The sequence below is a fragment of the Malurus melanocephalus genome, unplaced genomic scaffold (genome assembly GCF_030028575.1).
Source record: "Malurus melanocephalus ecotype Western Australia unplaced genomic scaffold, MMel_1.1 scaffold_107, whole genome shotgun sequence".
In the NCBI taxonomy this organism is placed as follows: domain Eukaryota; kingdom Metazoa; phylum Chordata; class Aves; order Passeriformes; family Maluridae; genus Malurus; species Malurus melanocephalus.
The window spans coordinates 1974378-1986823 of NW_026623339.1; the positions used below are offsets into that span (position 1 = coordinate 1974378).

Sequence of the window (12446 nt, forward strand, 5' to 3'; positions counted from 1 at the left end):
TGACTGGTCCCAGCTATTTCTGGTTGGGGAAAACCAAAAACAAGCCCTGCAGATAAAGCATTAATATTTTTTTTTATGGCCACAGCCCATCTTTTTCCAGTCCAAGGCTCCTTTCTCTCCATGGGCTCTGTTCTCCAGGAAGTTTCAGACCCATTTCACAGGAGTTGTTGGCATCCCAACATGTTTTTCCTAAGCAATGAATGCAGTTAATTTCTTTTAAAATCATTGTGTGTTGTCCCAGCTTCAGATGTGTAAGTGATTAAATATCCATTAAGGAGAAAAAGTGAAAAAGAAACAGGGAAATATTTACTGAGGGAAGAAGTAAAGCATTGTCAGGGCAAGGGACTGGCAGTGGGGGCTGCTCAGGTCATAAAGAGCAGCTTCCAACTGAAAAAGAAAACTGAAGAAGGGAAAAAAAGTAGGAATTAAATGTCCTGGCAACCAAGGACAGGCAGAGAGGATGATAAGGAAATGTTTTTAGTAGCAAGGGCGTTGTGAAAGATTTTGTGAGTGGGAGTCAAYTCTGCTGCAGAGGCACAACCAGGATAATCCCTTCCTCAAGGCTGGGAGGTGGAGACAGTAAAAAATGTGTCCTGCAGAGCCTTTGGAGAATTACAGTCATTACAGTAGCCTGRGTGATTTGCCAGGTAGAAATGAATTCATTTCTGGGGAGGTTGTTTGATTTTGTTTTTTTTTAATGCATAGTGATATTTTTGCCAGCTAGAAATACTAATGCATAAACAAAAGATTTCTCGGTGTGGATGGATGCAGCACCGATTTTTTTAATCCCCCTACTGGCCTGGTAATCACAAGATGGGGAAAAAGGCTATTTCTGCTATTTATTCATCTTCTCAGAAAGCCTTTTTCATATCCTGGCTGTATGRTAAAAGCTGTTAGTGTTGCCAGGCTGGCTGTACCTTCTGTGTTTGTAAGTGTGCATGTCTTATGCATTTTGCAATTTGATTTTTTTCTCATCACTTTATTTTATTTCTCCTCATTTCTTTTTATTTATCTGCTGGGTTTCAAGCCAGCTTCTCATTTAGCTGCACCTCTGAGGTATTATTTGTTGGTGGTTTGGGGTTTTTTTTTTTGCAAGGGTTTATCTCTTCACGCCTTGCCTAACTCTGCTGTCCAGCCCACATTTCTCCAGGCCTAAAATTGTTGCTAAATGACATTTGTCTGCACCTCCAACACAAAAGTTTAATAATTACTGGATATGAGAAAAGGGATAAATYTTCTTTYTGAYAGCTGAAAATACTGGTGMTTTTTCATTTGTTTTTTGTTTTYTCCYGCAGAYWTGGCAATCCTGGGAATGGACATCGAGGTACAGACAGTGGAGGACAATGTCATCAGCCTGGAGATGCTGTTCAAAACGTGGCTCCATGACCACGGCACTGAGAGGGAACAGCTCCACCTCCTCCTTCCCTCAGGAAGCTTTGGCCACGCTGCTGCACCCAAGAACACCTTAAGTATTTCATTTTCTCTTCCCTCTGCTCCCCTTCAGGGAGCTCCTGAATCCCTCAGYGTTAAAAGTTACCCAGGATTGTCCTGTGGGCATCTTCTCTCCCATTTAGAGACCCAAGTGGGGTCTGTGGATAACATGGAAAGTCATCAGGTTTATAAAGCTGCTGTTTTGCTGTCATGGCTGCTTTGAGGCTGCAATAGTTTCCATTCTGCAGCAAAACTGTGCCTGGAGGGCCACAGTGTGAATTTATGGCCATGTGGTCAAGGTAAAAAGGAGTCTTTTAGATCCTGAGAGCTGAATAGCCCTAAAAATTGTGTTCAAAACAAAGAGTCTGTGCCAGAGCTGCACTGAAATGAAGGCTGTCTTGCAGAGGGACTTGAGGACAAGTTGTTGCCTTGTGTCAGGCTTTAGTCCTTTTCACTCAGCAGTTGCTATAAAACATTAATTTGTAAGTGCTTTGAGGATGTTATGTGCTAAACTTCACTAATTCCAGTGAACTAAACCCTTCTCCTTCTCCCAGTGTGCCTGAAGTGTGATTTGCAGGAGAGGCTGCTGGACCCAGCCCAGCTTTTGGGGCCAGCTGAAGGCACTGGGAGAGCAGCAGATCCCAATTGTCCCTGGCACCTGGCAGCCTGGCCACCCCCAGCACTGCACAAACTCCGGGTGATCAAGTGAGTGTTGTTCTGTGCCTTCCACTGGGGAGCTGGGAAAAGGTGGAAAAGCAGCTTCATCTTCTTGTGCAACACCATCCTGGGGCCTGGTGACATCACCAGGAGGTATTGGGGAACTCAAAGTGCTGGTGAGCCAAATTCTGGTGTGAAAAAACACAATTTTTGCTCACTTGGAACAGCAGTCACACGTGGTGTCACCATGGCACTCTGTGAGTGTGGCACCATGGGTGTCACTCATGCAGCAGTTCTTTATCCCAGGGAAAAGTTCTCTTGCAATAATTCTGCTCCCTCACTCCCTAATGAGGCCACAGCAATTAACTGCGTGCCAGAGCCTCGGCTAATTAGTTGGACTAGTAGTAAAAAAAGCAAGCAAAGCCTCAGAGTGCTGTGCTTTCACTAGGAATGTACTCACTTCCCTGGCAGCAGYTCGTGGCACAGGGCACAGCATAAAAACACTCTCTGGTGTCTTTTCTGAAATTTATTTATAGGAAAACCAGTGTGATTTCTGAGCTGAGCAGTTGTTCTTACAAAGATTTCCACCCTGTGGTAAATCTGGCAATGGCTGAAGAGACTCACACAAACTCTGTCCTTGCAGGGCTCTGAAGTCTGAAGGGGTCTGTGAGTCTGTACTCTAYGGGCTGCCCTTCATCATCAAGCCCACGAGCTGCTGGCAGCTGGACTGGGATGAACTGGAGACAAACCAGCACAGCTTCCATGCTCTGTGTCACAGCCTCCTGGTGAGTGTGTGAAAATTGCAGTGGGATGGGGAGGGATGGCCAGGGAAGGGAACAGTGAGTGCACACCTCSTAACATCTGTCTGGCCTGCACTAGGAAACATTTCCAGAGTTGGCCTTGTAAATCCTTCCAGCCAAGGCATCTGCTGGAAAGATGCTACAGSACATCAGATTGCAGAGAAAACCCTCAAACATATCAGAATTTCAGTGTTTGGGTGTGTGAAGTGCAAATGTCAGGGCTGGAGTTAGACTTGGTGACTTTAAATGCAAAAATAATTCACCAAGGCTTGGACTGTGAAGGACTGGCCATTACTGACAAGCTGTGAAGCAAAATTGGGTGTTTTTCTTAGGAACTGACTTGCTAAAAACCAAAATAAATGCCAACTGTCCTCAGCCCTACAGCAGAATAGTGTCCTCCTTCTGATATGTGTGTCTCCTCTGAGCCCCATGGTGACAGTGCTGAAGGAAGTGGCTGTTGCCTGYTGTTCACACCAGGATTTTGCCCTTTAGAAAAGGAAGTGGATGCTGCTGGCCAGGGGGGAGCCCCAGAACGCTGCTCCAAACTGGAACGTCGTGGTGCATCCCTATTACATCATCATCCCCTCCGACTCGGCCACTCTGCTGGTCAAAGCAGTGGCCATCAGAGAGCTCCTGCTGCCATCAGCCTTCCCAGCMCTGCTGGCTGAGCACCCCGAGAGAGTCCGGGGCCCCATCGAGGTGAGTCACTCGTTATCAGTCACTYGTTATCAGCTCTCATTATCACCTCGAGAGAAGGAAATGGCTGTGACAATGTCTGGTGACAGCCGGAATGTGACAGAGCACCCCAAAACTCTYTACCAGCAGACATTGTATCCTACAGCTTTCTTCATGGACAACAAATCCCTGTTCTTTGGAGGAGTTTGGGGGGAGAAGCCTTGTGAAACAGAGTTGAGGGTGATTCTCAACTTCAACCCAGGTTGAGTTCTGGGCAGGGCAAAGGATAGGGCTGCATCCTGCAAGGGAATGTTAAATACATTAAAATTTCTTAGCAGTTGCCTCTTGTTTTATACAGGGATAGCAGCACAGCCAAAAATCCCTTTACCCTTCACTGCAGAGTGGCTTAGAGAGTCTGCAATGCTATCCCTGAAAAAAGAAACCAAAAACCCACAAACATGCAAACCCCACAGCCCCTACCTGTCACATCCCGTAGCAAACTCAGTCCTTTCTTTTGAGCAGAGCGCCCTGAACAACTTGGAAGTGGAAGTTGCTTACAACCCCTTGCACCTGAAGAGCAACCTCTACAAACACCTGAAGAGCTCTTTGTACAAACCCCCGCAGCGGCAGCAGCCCCAGCCCCGGGAGCTGCGCCCGGAGCGGCAGCACCAGCCCAGGCAGGTGAGTCCCTGTGTGTGTGACCATCCTGGACAGGGTTTGCTGTCCCCTCCTGGTCCCATTCCTGCAGGATGTGCCCTCCTGTGCTCCCTGTGGCCAGCAGGGCTGGGTGTAGCACCAGCAAGGCGAGGCACAGCCAAATCCTGCAAGGATTTGTGTTTTGTCCCTGTCTTGCAGCCTCCGAGCAGAGCCAAAGCTGCAGTGGCTCCYCTGCTGATGGCTCCCTCTCCCCTCCAAACGTTCAGACCAGCAGCAGCAGCCAGGAGAGGCTCCTGCGAGGGCTCCCTGCTCCCCAAGGAGTACGAGGAGTTCCTGCAGTGAGCACCAGGAGCTGCCCCCGTGCAGCCACAGCTCCGGGCTCAGCTGCAGAGGGCCGGATGTGGTCAGGCAAGACACCGAGCTTGGCCTTGGTCAGACAGGCACTTCCCATCGTTTGTTCCTCCTCGTTGTTGTTTCACGGTTGTGTTCGTCACCRAGCCAGTTCTGCAGGAAGTTTGCTGCTCTGGGACCCTCTGTCCYGAGATCCAGCTGTCCCCTGCAGCAGCAGCACCGCGAATTTCCTGTTCTTGGCGGCACACGTCACCAGCCTGCCTGAAATTTGGGTTTCTCAGAGTGGCCTAGCAGGGGCCACAAGCCACAGACTGCTGTCAGTGGGAAGAGAAGAGCTGCAGGCAGGGCAGGGAGGAAATCAGACAGACRAGGAAGGCAGCAGTGCTGAGCTGCCCTCATCCCACAGCAGCAGGTTCAGTGGGGTGTTTGAATAAAGATGAAACAGGRCTCTGGAATTTCATCTTAAAGCCTGGAGTTCTGCTCTCCCAGGTGRTTTGGTTGCTTCCCAGGTTGACCTCGCTGTCCAACACCCCAGCTCATGAAGGGAGTTGTAGCAAGGGCCAAGCCAGGGCAATTCCAGAGAATTCCTGCCCAGATTCCAGCCTGGTTTTCAGTGCAGGTTGTAGGGYCAGGGGCAGATCAACCAAGCCAAGGTGGGGTGATCTCACTGACACCCTGATGCCAGCACAGTTTGTGTTCTACTTACTGGTTCTGAAAGCTGTTTCAAAATAAAGTTATCCTGCATTAAGTTCCCTTTCTGCCTGTGGTTTCTGACATGTCCAGCACTGCTATCCCACCATGATTTGTGCTTCAACAGCTGCAACAGAGCAAGGGCATGAGGGATCTCATCAGAGCCATCTCTTCTCCCTGGGATCCCAGGARCACACAAAGGGCCCAGCCTGGGGCCTGCAAACCAGTCAACAACATAAACATCACAAAATCGTGTCAGGGGAGGGGATAACAGGGAGGCAACAGTTTTTGGAACCATCTCAGCCTCCCTCAAATTCCCAAAACCCCTCAGACTTTTCCCCTTCTCCGGCAGCAAGACTCAAGGGGAGAAGAGGACCCAGCAGAGGGAACAGCCACAAACTGGTCCTGGTGACAGCTRAGCTGTGTTTTTACAGGACTGAGGATTTTCTCCTGCAACTTGGGCACCAGAGAAATGCCCAGAGCTCATCACTTCATCACCATCTCACCAGCTTGGGGACCTGAACCTCCCCACTTCCCCAGCGGTTTGTGGCTCCCTGATCTGAGCTGGGGCTGCACAGGTACAGCCCTGCCTGTCACCCGCCTGTTCTGTCAGTGTCAGGCTGCTGAACCTGCACCAGTCACCAGCAGCCCCATCCAGACGTGGGGGCAGGCAGTGTCAGGGATGTGAAACCTCAAAACCAGCCCCAGCACCAAAAGGCCAACCTGTTTTTYCCCTTCGTAGGTTTCTGCCCAAGGCTGGCCATACAGCAATCACCMAAACCACACAGCAGGAATCAGATTTTGGATCCAGACTGGGCCATTCCAGGCTTTTGAAAGCGTCTGGGAGCAGGGCAGAGGGTCAGCAGTGGGATGGGGCTGGAGAAGGAGAAATCTGTGACTCAACAGCCACTGAGCTGCAGCAGAGCTGGYGCCTGGCCCTGCCCAGCCTTAGGCCTGGAGGCCATCACATATTTAGGATCCTGACTCTCATTTCCCTTAATCCCCTGGAATCAGGACATCCCAGCCATAGCTGAATCTGGCAGGCACTTTCCTTTGAGGCTCTCTCTTAGCTCAGTAGCTCTGGCACAAACGTGCACCAGCATCTCCCCATCCACGCCACAGGCAAACGTGTCATTCTGAGACAGACAGACTTTAATAATAAAATAACTTTGTATAAAAATACTATTGGAGACTGACGGCAAGCAGCCTTCCATGCACCACAACAGGCACCAGAGCTCTGCAGCCTGGTCAGAGAGGAAGCCAGAGCAGAGCCAGAGCAGCAGATACAGGAAAAGATCAGCCCTCCTGCAGAACACAAGGCACAGTGGAGCCAGCTCCAGAGCTGGAGAAACACTGGGATCTGCACCAGCGACAGCTCTCTTGCTGTTCCCCTCCAGGGGAACACAGCCCCTCGGTGCTGGTGAGCAAAAACAACCACACAACCCTGGAGAGGAGGAGCCYAGCTGGCACCAGGATGTTCAGTCCCTCCTGSGATACRGACACACAAAGCAGCAGCACCTCAWATCTCTCCCAARTCCTCATAGAGAGGCGACAAGCTGTACTCATCCACACACTGCTCCTTCTTCTGCAGCGCCTGGGGCTTCACCACCTGGCTGTAGAGCACYTCCACGTTGTTGTTGTTGCTGCTGTTGAGGCCGGGTTTGGCGAGCGCTTTCTCAGGGGCAGCGCTGCTCCGCCGCCTGCCAGGATCCTCCATCCTCTCCACCCCTTTGGGGATGAAGGCAGCCTGGGGTTTGGGGGCTGGCACYGGCTTGGGGCTCTTGGCCTTGGGCTGGAAGGTGGGTACGGAGTAGTCGTCAGTGCTGGCGTTGTAGGGGTACTCATAGCCGCCCTTGCCATCATGGCCCTGCGTGCGCCAGGCCTCGCCCGTGGGCCGCGCCTCGTCGTAGATGCAGGTGAGGGCGGGCAGCGAGCGCGGAGCGCGGCCCTCGGGCTCGTCGTAGATGTGTTCCTTGTGCCTGGGGGGACCCTGAGAGCGCCCCTCGGCCCGGCCCTGCCCCTCAGCCCGGACCTGCTCGTACGGGCCCGAGAACGGCGGCACCGGCAGCCGCAGCTTCGGCTCCTCCGCGGCCCCGCCGGGCGCCTTGGCCCCGCTCACGGCCTTGCTGTCCACAGGGTCCGAGTACAGCGGGTCYGGCCACGGCCGCGGGCCCTTCACGGCGTCCAAGGGCTCCGAGTACACGCTGGACGGGTCCTCAGCCAGCAGCACGGGCCGCGGCACCTTGGGCAGAGGGGAGCGTGGCGGGGTGCTGGGCACCGCGGGCTTGGCCGGGGGCACGGGCAGCTCCGGCAGAGTCCGGCTCTTGAGCAGAGACGCGGCGTCTCTCTCCTCTGCTGTGCCAGCCCTGGGTGCCAGCCCCGCTTTGGGTGCCGGGGCGTCGTCGCCCTCAGCGGGCAGCTCCAGGCTCAGGCTGTCGGCCATGGCCTGGCGGAGCAGCACCATGCTGGGGCTGTCGGCTTCCAGMGAGTCGCAGCTCTGCCGGTTCTCCTGCACCTGCGCCTTCTGCTCCTGGATGGACGCTTCCACCAGGCGGAARATCTCGTTGCCCTGCTTGGTCTCGAAGGTGAAGTTCCCAGGTCCCGAGTCGCAGCGCCTGCCGGCCTCGAAGGAGAACATCACCTGAAGGGGAAGCAGAAGGGTCACATCCTGCTCGGCAGCCGCTGAGCCAGCACAGGCTGTGCTTCCCATCAAAGGGTGTGTGACCGCAGCACAGATCCTGCACACGCTGCGAGACTGCCATGAAATCCTGCTCCTTCTGCTCCCACAGTGAGGGCCACCYGGTGCCCAGCAGCCCAGAACAAACSTGGCACTGGAGCCCACCTGAGGGACAWCACTGGGAGTGCCCCAGAGGCAGAACTGCAGCTCCCAATGGAGCTCTGCTGCCTTGCATTAGCACCAGAGAGTCCAGGAAATAACACTTTCCACAGGAGGAAGCCCAGAAGCAGCAGCTCAGCTACCAAGAGTAAGCAAAGCATTTACCTAWCAGCAGTACTCTGTTAGTGGGGTAAGGTCCTTTAAAGAGGAGTCTCACACTACAGCTGTGCTTCCTCAGGCCTGAACACACTCTGGTGCACAGGGTCCCACCAGCTGATGCCCACACCCTTCCTGAGCCTCATTCCCTGGACCAGGGGGGATTTTCTGCCTCTCTCACAAGCAGCAGCAGCCCCTGGGGYTGCTACAAAAGCCTCTGGGACCAGACTTCCTTTTGTGAGTCAGTGCTGGCACACAGAAGCACAGTCAGCCCCTCTGCTGGGGTCATTGTGCAGCCCCCCACACCCTGCAGCTCCTCCTGCCCCAGCACAGACTCTGTGGATGTCCCCTCAAGGGCAGCTCAGCTCCCACCTCCACTTTGGGAATGTGCAGAAAACACCATGAGCAGAGTACAGCCAACGTGGCAACTGCTGTAAACAGCCCCAGGGCCACCACTAAAGAACCTCAGAGCTGCCACTTCCTCCATATCCAGGTGGCCTCTCAGACATCTCACACTCGGTAGCAGCAAGGCACCCCCCTCACTGAGAGGGGACTCACTGCTTGAGGACCCTGGAGAGGGGACAGACCTCCAAAGCTCAGCCAAGTTCACCCCACAAAGTGAACAAATCCTGAGTGACTGGTGTGTCCAAGCCCCTCTGATCCAGCCATCATCCTTAGGAGGGATGGACTRAACCCCATTGCCCACCTTGTCCCGGCCGTATCGCCGGAGCAGCCGGTAGGGCCAGACGTAGAGGATCCCGTCCGTCCGTGGGTCCTTCAGGACGAGGCTGTCCCGCTCTGCCTTCAGCACGTAGGAGCCACGCAGCTCGCAGCGCTCGGCCGCCTCCGTCCGCTGCACCGTCACCCAGAAGGCGTTCACTGTGGGGACAGGGCTGCTCAGGGTGTGGGGACACAGATCCACTGTGGGGACAGGGCTGCTCAGGGTATGGGGGACACATGGCCCCACTGCGGGGACAGGGACACACAGCCCCACTGCAGGGACAGGGCCGCTCAGGGTATGGGGACACAGCCTCACTGTGGGGACAGGGCTGCACAGGGCACGGGGACACACAGCCCCACTGCGGGGCAGAGGGACACCCAGCCCCAGGCAATGCCCAGCACAGCCCCGCTGATGGGGCAGCAGCAGGTCAAGGCCCCACAGAAGGTGGCCCCAAGTCAGGCCAAGGCCCCACAGAAGGTGGCCCCAAGTCAGGCCAAGGCCCCACAGAAGGTGGCCCCAAGTCAGGCCAAGGCCCCACAGAAGGTGGCCCCGAGTCAGAGCAGGGACAGGTCCCACCTTCATCTCTGGAGTAGTAGATGGAGTTCACAGCCATCTCCAGGGCCGGCGCGTCCCCACTGCCCTCTCGGCCACGCGGTGACACCACGCCATCGCTGGGGCCATTTCCCTGGTGAAAGAGAGCAGATCAGCCCCATTYTCCTCTTCCCATATCAGACCCCGCATCCCCTTGCACAGCCCGGCGCCTGCTGCCCACCCCAGCCCCACTCAGCCTGGCTGTCCTGCACCCTGCCCACCCCAAAACCACTGACAGAGCCCCATAACCCCACACACCCAGGATGAACAGGGTCAGGCAGCGCAGAGGGGCTTCCCTGAGCTCCTGGAGCACCCTGGCCCCAGCTGGGTTCTGCCTGGACAGGGTGCAGGGCAGCACAACCCACAGAGCTGCCCCCAAAGCATGGCACAGCCCAAACACCCACACCCACCCGCACAAACATGGGGGGTTGGTGGCCTGGTGACACGGGGGTGTGTCCTGTCCTGSCCAGGAGGAGAGGGACCTGCCGAGGGGAAGCGAGTGCTTCTATTTTAGCACATGCAGAACTGAAAGTGCAACGCACACACTGTCAGCAAAGCCCTCAAATGGCCCAGAGCAGGGACACAAAACCTTGGTGCTCCTCCAGAAATTACAAATTACAAACTCACAGAGCCCTGTGCAGCTGGCCAAGGGAGGGGCAGTGTGTGGCCAGCATCTGGAGCTGTTCTTGGGGCTGCAGCAGAGGCAACTGCCACAGTTTCAGTTTGAAAGATTCGTAACAAGAAGYGCAAGCAAGGCACAAAAAAGGGTCATCCAGCCCTTGTGTTTGGGTCCTAAAACCTCGTGTTCTGAAAGCTGACAGCAGCAGCACCTCCTCAGTTAAACCATCCAATGCAGCAGGGCTCCAGCCTGGCACTGGAAAGCCAAGGGCCACCACAGCTGCCAGAGCCTTCAAGGGATCCATTTGACTGTGCTTTTCCTCATTTTCAAAAGGAAAAACCATCCCGTTCTGAGCTACAAATGATCTCTGGCCCCAAGCTGCCAGACCCTGCTTACCCTCTGGGCAGCAACATGACACAAAATCACATTCTCCCYGCAGATGATCAGCAATCCCAGCTGAAGTTCTCCAGCTCTGTGCAGAGAGGCCACGTGCAGCTCTYGTGCCTCCTGCTCCAGGTCAGGCCTTTTTCAAACACTTGTCAGCCTTGTAGGCTTTTGCTCACAAAATGTCAGCTTGTTTCTGGACCCCAGACACACAAATGATGGGGTCCCATGTGAGGATGGCACAAGCACAGCCCTGCTCCAAGCCTGGCCACTACTCTGCCCCACTCYAAGGGTGTTCTGTGCCCCCAGCTCGGCCATACAAGCTCTTTTCAGGGCAAAAGCTGCAATTCCAGCTGCACCAGGCTGACACAGAGTCATTTCCAGCACCACACCAGTGCCTCTCAGCCCAGCCAGCTGCACAGACACACCTGGCATGGCAGGAGGCTGCACGAGGGACAAAGGTAAATCACACTCAGCAAACACCCGTGGGGGGAGATCCTGGGATCACCAGCTGCCAGGCAGCCCTRCCCAGCACTGCAAGCCTGGAATGGGCTGGAGCCCAACCCAGGGCTCRGCAAACACCACCCAGGACTGTGGGGCTGGGCAGGCACAGGCTGCTCTCCCAGAGGGCACAGAAAACCACACTGAGGGCACCCACTGCCCAAACAGCCTCGGCTGGTCACTCTGGCTGACCACAGCTCCAGGGGCTGTGCCAGAGGCCCAGCATAGATGGGGTGACCCCAGCAGCAGCCAGGAGTGAGCCCCAGTGGGGGAAAGGGGGTTCCAGATCCTGGAAYCAGATGGGTCCTGGAGCCAGGCACCACAACGCTCTCGAGGCTCTGCTTCCGCCGCTGCTGCTGTGGCAGGAAAGGCAGCAATGGTTGGGCCAAGAGGAAACACTCCTCGGCCATCACCTGGCCTCAGGCCAGCTCTCTGCAGGGCAGAGCACAAGCTCTGAACGGGAAACAAGAGCCCGACTTGAAATTTGGAGCTGCAACCATGAATTACTGACAGCACATTGAGGAATCCTAAAACACACAGCAGGAGCCATCGAGAGCAAACCGGAGTGCCAGGACTGGTTGCTCCGAATCTGAGACCACTGGCAATGCCTCAGGGTGTCCTTCCCGGTGCCACCAGATGGGAATGGGTCACCCCACACAGACACACACTGATGTCCGAGCTGCCGGCTCCCTGCACCCCCCCACCCACACCGGGGCTCACCGGGAAGGCGATCTGGCACAGCTTCGCCACCCACTCTTCACTCTGCTGCTTCTCGGCCGCGAAGAGGAAGCTGCGGTCGCGGGTCTCCAGGCGGAAGGTGGCGGTGCCGGCGCGGGGACCARCCTCGCCCACCGGGGCCACGCTGGTGCAGTCGCTGAGCCGCACCACGGTACGGGCGAGCCGCCGGGTACCCGCCCGCCCGGCCGCCGACGGCTCCTTGCAGTCGAACACCTCGAGGCGAGCCACGCCGTGCTGGCTGGCGGGGTAGAGAGCGGACCAGCCGCGCTTCCAGCGCTGCGGAGAGCGGGGTCACACCGGGTTGGGGTCACACCGAGCCGGGGTCACACCGCGCCCGGATCACACCGAGGCGGGGTCACATCGTGCCCGGGTCACACCGCGCCCGGGTCACACCGAGCCGGGGTCACACCGTGCCGGGGTCACACCGTGCCGGGGTCACACCGCGCCCGGATCACACCGAGGCGGGGTCACATCGTGCCCGGGTCACACCGTGCCCGGGTCACACCGCGCCCGGGTCACACCGAGCCGGGGTCACACCGGGCCGGGGTCACACCGAGCCGGGGTCACACCGTGCCGGGGTCACACCGAGCCGGGGTCACACCGAGCCCGGGTCACACCGTGCCCGGGTCACACCGAGCC

General features: G+C 56.1%; 2 protein-coding genes across 2 annotated transcripts in view; one reads left to right on the forward strand and one right to left on the reverse strand.

Annotated features, from left to right (window-relative positions):
• Nucleotides 1-5363, forward strand: part of M1AP (meiosis 1 associated protein) — a 16304-nt gene extending 10941 nt beyond the window's left edge. The window contains 6 exon segments of the mRNA XM_057369327.1: nucleotides 1296-1469; nucleotides 1986-2136; nucleotides 2732-2873; nucleotides 3381-3587; nucleotides 4086-4244; nucleotides 4419-5363. Of these exon segments, the coding sequence (XP_057225310.1) occupies nucleotides 1296-1469; nucleotides 1986-2136; nucleotides 2732-2873; nucleotides 3381-3587; nucleotides 4086-4244; nucleotides 4419-4562 (977 nt within the window). The 3' untranslated portion in view covers nucleotides 4563-5363.
• A 698-nt stretch (nucleotides 5364-6061) lies between these two features.
• The window catches only part of DOK1 (docking protein 1), a 7465-nt gene continuing 1080 nt past the window's right edge, over nucleotides 6062-12446 (reverse strand). The window contains exons 2-5 of the mRNA XM_057369328.1: nucleotides 11790-12083; nucleotides 9551-9659; nucleotides 8960-9132; nucleotides 6062-7902 (exon numbers count right to left, since the gene is read on the reverse strand). Coding sequence (XP_057225311.1) covers nucleotides 6781-7902; nucleotides 8960-9132; nucleotides 9551-9659; nucleotides 11790-12083 — 1698 coding nt within the window. The 3' untranslated portion in view covers nucleotides 6062-6780. The remainder of the gene's footprint in view (nucleotides 7903-8959; nucleotides 9133-9550; nucleotides 9660-11789; nucleotides 12084-12446) is intronic.